A 6,724-nucleotide genomic window follows, 5' to 3' on the forward strand; every position below is an offset into this window, starting at 1 on the left:
TTATTATCAGCTTGTAAAACACAAAGTTCTTATGTGAATTTCACAAAACCATTTATTTTTCAGATCCTTTAGATACACTACTTTGTAGAAAAAATATTTTTTTTGGTAAAATAAAGACATTAATTTTTTACACCCAAGGTACCTTACTGTTCCCTACATTGTGTTTCACCCACTTACATACTAGTTGTAGGTTTTTAAAAGATAAAACAAGTCTTCACCGGCATTATTAAGGCTCGCTAAAAAATTTGAAATACATGTATATAGATTCAAATACACCTTGACACAATTGCAAGCCTTTAGCAACGGTATTCCATGTTGGGGAGGTGGGGGGAGGGCTCCAGAAAAAAAAAATCTGTGTACTACAGATCTGAACTGAATTTTGAAATTGAAAAAAAAATTCAGTTCAGTTCAATTCAGTTCAGGTATATGTTAATTACCAGCCAGTATGGGTTATATATGTATCAAAAAAGCCTGGATTTGAAAATAACAAAAATATATACAAGCGGAGATTAAATTTAACAATTTTGCTATGAAAGTACTATCGGTCAAAGTAGAGAGATCACTTTAGAAAAAGCGAACGAACCTACATTAATATCCAATAAACTTATTCAATTTTCTTTGATTGAATTTCGGTTAAAAGAAAACATGTATTTGGTCCACGTATTGTAGTCCTTTTTAAGCTCACCTGAGCCGAAGGCTCAAGTGAGCATTTCTGATCACATTTTGTCCGTCGTCCGTCCGTCTGTCTGTCTGCCCATCTGTCCGTCTGTAAACTTTTCACATTTTCGACTTCTTCTCAAGAACCACAGGGCCAACTTTAACCAAACTTGGTACAAAGCATCCTTGGGTGAAGGGAAATTTAAATTGTTAAAATGAAGGGCCAAGTCAAGAAAAGACAAAAACAGGGTGCGGTCATTAAAAAATCTTCTCATCAAGAACCACTGGGTCAGAAAATCTGAAACTTATATGGAAGCATCCTGGTATAGTGTAGATTCTTAACTGTTCAAATCATGACCCCCGGGGAAAGGGCGGGGCCACAATGGGGAATCAAAATTTTACATAGAAATATATAGGAAAAATCTTTGAAAATTTTCTTCTACTCAAGAACCACTGGGTCAGAAAAGCTGAAACTTATATGGAAGCATCCTGGGGTAGTGTAGATTCTAAATTGTTCAAATAAAAACCCCCGGGGAAAGGGCGACGCCACAATGGGGAATCAAAGTTTTACATAGAAATATATAGGAAAAATCTTTAAAAATCTTCTTCTCAAGAACCACTGGGCCAGAAGAGCTGAAACTTATATGGAAGCATCCTGGGGTAATGTTAATTCTAAATTGTTTAAATCATGACCCCCGGTGGTAGGGTGGGGCACAATGGGGAATCCAGGTATTACATAGAAATATATAGAAAAAAATCTTCTCCTCAAGAACCACTGGGTCATAAAAGCTGAAAATTATGTGGAGGCATCCTGGGGTAGTGTAGATTCTGAATTGTTCAAATCATGACCCCAGGGGGAAGGGCGGGGCCACAATAGGGAATCAAATTTTTACATAGAAATATATAGGAAAAATCTTTGAAAATCTTCTTCTCAAGAACCACTGGGCCAGAAAAGCTGAAACTTACGTGAAAGCATCCTGGGGTAGTGTTGATTCTAAATTGATCAAATCATGATCCCCCGGGGGAAGGGCGGGGCAACCATCGGGAATCAAAGTTTTACATAGGAATATATAGGAAAAATCTTTGAAAATTTTCTTCTCCTCAAGAACCACTGGGTCAGAAAAGCTGAAACTTATATGGAAGCATCCTGGGGTAGTGTAGATTCTAAATTGTTCAAATAAAAACCCCCGGGGAAAGGGCGACGCCACAATGGGGAATCAAAGTTTTACATAGAAATATATAGGAAAAATCTTTAAAAATCTTCTTCTCAAGAACCACTGGGCCAGAAGAGCTGAAACGTATATGGAAGCATCCTGGGGTAATGTTAATTCTAAATTGTTTAAATCATGACCCCCGGTGGTAGGGTGGGGCACAATGGGGAATCCAGGTATTACATAGAAATATATAGAAAAAAAATCTTCTCCTCAAGAACCACTGGGTCATAAAAGCTGAAAATTATGTGGAGGCATCCTGGGGTAGTGTAGATTCTGAATTGTTCAAATCATGACCCCAGGGGGAAGGGCGGGGCCACAATAGGGAATCAAATTTTTACATAGAAATATATAGGAAAAATCTTTGAAAATCTTCTTCTCAAGAACCACTGGGCCAGAAAAGCTGAAACTTACGTGGAAGCATCCTGGGGTAGTGTTGATTCTAAATTGATCAAATCATGATCCCCCGGGGGAAGGGCGGGGCAACCATCGGGAATCAAAGTTTTACATAGGAATATATAGGAAAAATCTTTGAAAATTTTCTTCTCCTCAAGAACCACTGGGTCAGAAAAGCTGAAACTTATATGGAAGCATCCTGGGGTAGTGTAGATTCTAAATTGTTCAAATAAAAACCCCCGGGGAAAGGGCGACGCCACAATGGGGAATCAAAGTTTTACATAGAAATATATAGGAAATCTCAAGAACCACTGGACCAGAAAAGCTGAAACTTATGTGCTCATGGAAGGATCCTAGGATAGTGTAGATTTCAAAATGTCTAAATTATGATCCTTGGGGCAGGGTGGGGATGCATTATGTATTACAAGAAGGAAATCCAGTAAAGAACAGAATGATCAAAGCTTCTCAGGTGAGCAATGTGGCCGATGTGCCTCTTGTTTAAAGGACAGCAACTTGTCTTATACCATTATAGGATATACTATGACACTTTCTACTTGATTTCTACAGCTTGAGTATCTCTGACGTTTATCAGTATACATGTACATGTATACTTTTTGGTGCAGTGTATTTGAGTTAATAATTCAAGAAAATCATTTCGGAAAAGATTGAAACATTTTTTGCACAATCATGTTTTTTTCCATTGCGACTCTCGGGTCTGTCAAATTTATTTTATTTTCTGACAGTTACAATGTACAGGACAGCACCTTAATTTGTTTATGCTTAAAATCAAGCAGCGCCACCTATATACATTTATGGCACATTCTATCTTTCGGTGAGTTAAAAAAAAACACTTTTCTTAGATGGAATATGTATGAAAAAATGTATGAAGAAATATAACTTCGTATTAAGGAGTATTTTGGATTTACATGTATATTTAATACTTTTGAAAAAGTAATTGTATACGGACATTTTTAAATAATTTTCAAAATATACATCACGAAAGTCTATTTAACGTAATATCTTTATACTGGGATCGAACTGTGATCCATAAACTTAAGTCTACCTTATTGTTTATCTCATTTAATAATGTGCTTATCAATTTGAAAAATACATGTTAATCGTGATCTTTCGACATCGAGTTCAAATTCCTGATGCTCAACGCAATATTGCACGGTTGAGTTAGTCTACACTTGTACAAATTTGAAATAACAACAACAAGATTTAGCAGGAAATGTTTTTATCTCCACGTGAACAAACGGGAAATAAATTTTCATGATTTATTTTAATATTTTAAACTACATGTTTAGATAATTTTCCTGGATTCAATATTGATAAAGATTGCATTATGCTTCTTCTTTATGTGGCATGCATCACTGTCATAGGATATAATGTGCTAGCAATATGCTTGAAGTAAGTTAAGAAGCTAGTTAGTACTTTCAATCTTCATTTTTTTAATATATCGACCCTTTATAGGAATTGTTTCATCTGTATAGTTTTTGTGTTTGTTTTTTCAGTGTTATAGGACAAAACTGCTGCTTTGGACACAGTTGGGATGAAAAAAATCAAACATGCATTCGTAATATTTACATTTTCCAATTAGAATTTGAATTATATTATCGTTTAAGTAATACATGCACTTAAAAAATTAATTCCACGTTTTAACCTCATTTAATGAATATTAAACGTAAATAATTTGTTTTGTATTAGAATGTAAACCAGGCTTTTATGGAGAAAAATGTGAGGAAAAATGCAGATTTCCTAACTTTGGATTGGAATGCCAGGGGGAGTGTTTATGTACTGCCGAATTTTGCAATGCAACTGTCGGCTGTATTATTCCTAGTACATGCTTGTATTTTTAAAAAGATAATTCAATTGTTTAAAAATATTACAGTTGGAGATGACAAATTTCTCATGCAAACAATGCTTTGTTAAATTTGTAATTTTATATCTAAAGTTTAATTTGCATCATATGACATTTACTGTATACTAGTTTGACAATTGTCTTTGCTTATTGGCTAACGTTTAAACTTCCTTGATTTTAGACGTGTTATCGATCAGTTATCGTATACTAAGAGAAGTCTCATTAAATATTTTCCAATTATGTCAACATTTGATTTAATACAATTAAATAATTATGTTCTTCACTAGGATGAAACAAAATATTTGACAAGAAAAAAAAAAAAGATTAATGTTTCATACTTACAAAATGTAAAGATACTGGGGGGATTTATAAATGAATTCATTTTGCTTGCTACCGAGCAATGAATATAAAAAGAATGTTTCGTTTTTCATATTTAATATTTTCAATAACATAAAGTATAAAAGATCGAGAAATAATGGAATTTCAGCCTTAGTCTCCCATCAATTTTTTTTCCCTTTTTTTGAGAACGATTCATAAGAGATATTGCTTTTGGAAGTGTATTGGTAATGGACAAGATAGGCTTTGACTCTTTTTGGCCCCTGATTTTGGATATCTTTTATACCAATGACAAAGTTTATCCATTAAAAACTATTATCATCTCTGCAACAAAATAAAGATAGGTTCGAATTTTTGGAAAACAAAGGGCACAGAGGAGTAAGAAAATAGGTCTTTTTTTATTTTATCATTTTCTCATTTTTATAAATTTAACAGTCCTTTTTGTGTCGAAAAAAAAAAAAACAAAGAGCAGAATCTTGCCTATCTAGCAAATTTATATATTTTGTACACTAGTATCAGATGCAATTTATAAATAAAAATCCGAGATAGGCAAGCTTTTACTTTTTCCGAAGAGAAAAAAATATCTCAAATATGATGAATTTCAAATAGAATTGAAGAAAATGTTGGAAAATGTCCAATTTCCGCTTCCTCTAGTGGCCTTCATGTACGCTTCGTGTCCAAATTAGTGTTTGAAGCAAGCATCATTAAAAGTATCATAATTTTACAAGTATTCTGATTTTTGCTTAAAAAAGAGTCAGATTCAGCCCTTTCCCCACCTCGACCTTTGAGGGTTTTAAAACAGAAATAAATAATTGTGCTTATGAATTACTTTATCAAATTTTATGATGCAATACTCCGATTTGTAGGCAAATATTAATGAAAATACTATATTTGAAAGAAAATGAAACACTTGAATCTGTTTTTGTATATTTTCAGACAGTCCTCCTACGATGACAAATGTTTTTAAGGCATTTGAACAATCCACATATGCCACTCAAATTACAACAGAAGATGATAATCCAGTTCAGAATTCTCTGAAAAGTAATTCATGGCTAATAGGTTTTTCCAGCTCTCTTAGTTCTATTTTGATTTTATTTTCCTTTGCCCTTCTATATTATGGGATAAGGCAAAAATTGAAAAAATCGGTTGAAAGAGGAAGAAGTAAGAGGAATACACATATACACATGGTAAAACAAAATTCGTCAGAATCCTATATGTGTGTTCAGAAAGGAAATGTCGCAAGCAAACCTCAATATAATGAACATTTGAATGAAACCACAAAAGACGATCAGGAACGAGAAACTATATATCAGGATATCCAAGAATTTTCAGATAAGATTGAAGTTTACAATGACAAAAATCTTCAGAAAGAAATTATCTCTTCGGAATCTTCTTTTGCCAGCGATACATACTTAAGTCCTCAATGTGCAGTACAACATGTTTATGTTGAAGTTATCGAAAATGGTGAAGATGAAACCGGTGATACTAAGCTAGAAAAAGTGAAATGTAATGAAGAAAGGCACGGAAAAAATCGGTTTCTGTGTCAATCAGAAATCGTTGCAAGTGAGTCCGAAATCACAGATAATACCTATCTTTTTGCCATTTAGATATTTAAAACCTAATAAAAAAGACAACTTTCGTCAAGAGATCAAATGTTATGTTTATCACTGTTTACTAACAACTCTCATATTCGTTGGTTGGTTAGAATGTCGCTACTAATATTTTTGAAAAGATTGATTGATTGTATATTGTTTAACGTCCCTCTCGAGAATTTTTCACTCATACAGTGGCTGGAACGTTATTGTTGACAACTTACACGAACGATCACGTTACACGAACGATTCCGCACGATTAACGCACGATTAAACATGTTACACGAACGATCTTTCACGTTCACGATTCTACACGTTACACGATCTTACACGATTGATAACGCAAACGCACGATTCTTCACTCAAAATAGTTCAAAATATTTAGGAATCAATATTTTCAAAACGAAATACGGCCTAATTAATATTTAAGATTTCAAAGAATTATCAATATTATTTCATAGACTTTGAAGAAAAAAACGGAAAATGATATTTCTGGAACTAAATATATGCAAGACTTAATATTTAGGATTAAAAATAATTATTTCTAAGGTAATTTCCCGATAAAAAAAACGGATTTTGTTCGTTCTATAAGACGATGTACATGTATGTGGGTAGTATAATTTGATTGAATTGGATATCATGATATGCAGAAAGGGGGATACGATGGAACA

The 6,724-nt window shown here is 33.5% G+C and overlaps 1 protein-coding gene across 2 annotated transcripts; it reads left to right on the forward strand.

The window, feature by feature from the left end:
- Positions 1–3,558: 3,558 nt before the first annotated feature.
- LOC134232420 (uncharacterized) lies at positions 3,559–6,238 on the forward strand. Of its 2 annotated transcripts, none has more exons than XM_062714371.1 (4): positions 3,559–3,674; positions 3,779–3,840; positions 3,972–4,103; positions 5,398–6,238. In XM_062714371.1, the coding sequence occupies exons 1-4, from the start codon at positions 3,610–3,612 to the stop codon at positions 6,066–6,068; spliced, it is 930 nt and encodes a 309-aa protein (XP_062570355.1). In that variant the 5' UTR covers positions 3,559–3,609; the 3' UTR covers positions 6,069–6,238. The 2 variants fall into 2 exon arrangements, 1 of the variants encoding a protein (XP_062570355.1); XR_009984774.1 differs by having other exon boundaries at positions 3,602–3,690.
- Positions 6,239–6,724: the final 486 nt, after the last annotated feature.

Source organism: Saccostrea cucullata, unplaced genomic scaffold (genome assembly GCF_032062105.1).
Source record: "Saccostrea cucullata isolate Sc308-1 unplaced genomic scaffold, CSIRO_AGI_Scuc_v1 ctg1435, whole genome shotgun sequence".
Classification (NCBI taxonomy): Eukaryota; Metazoa; Mollusca; class Bivalvia; order Ostreida; family Ostreidae; genus Saccostrea; species Saccostrea cuccullata.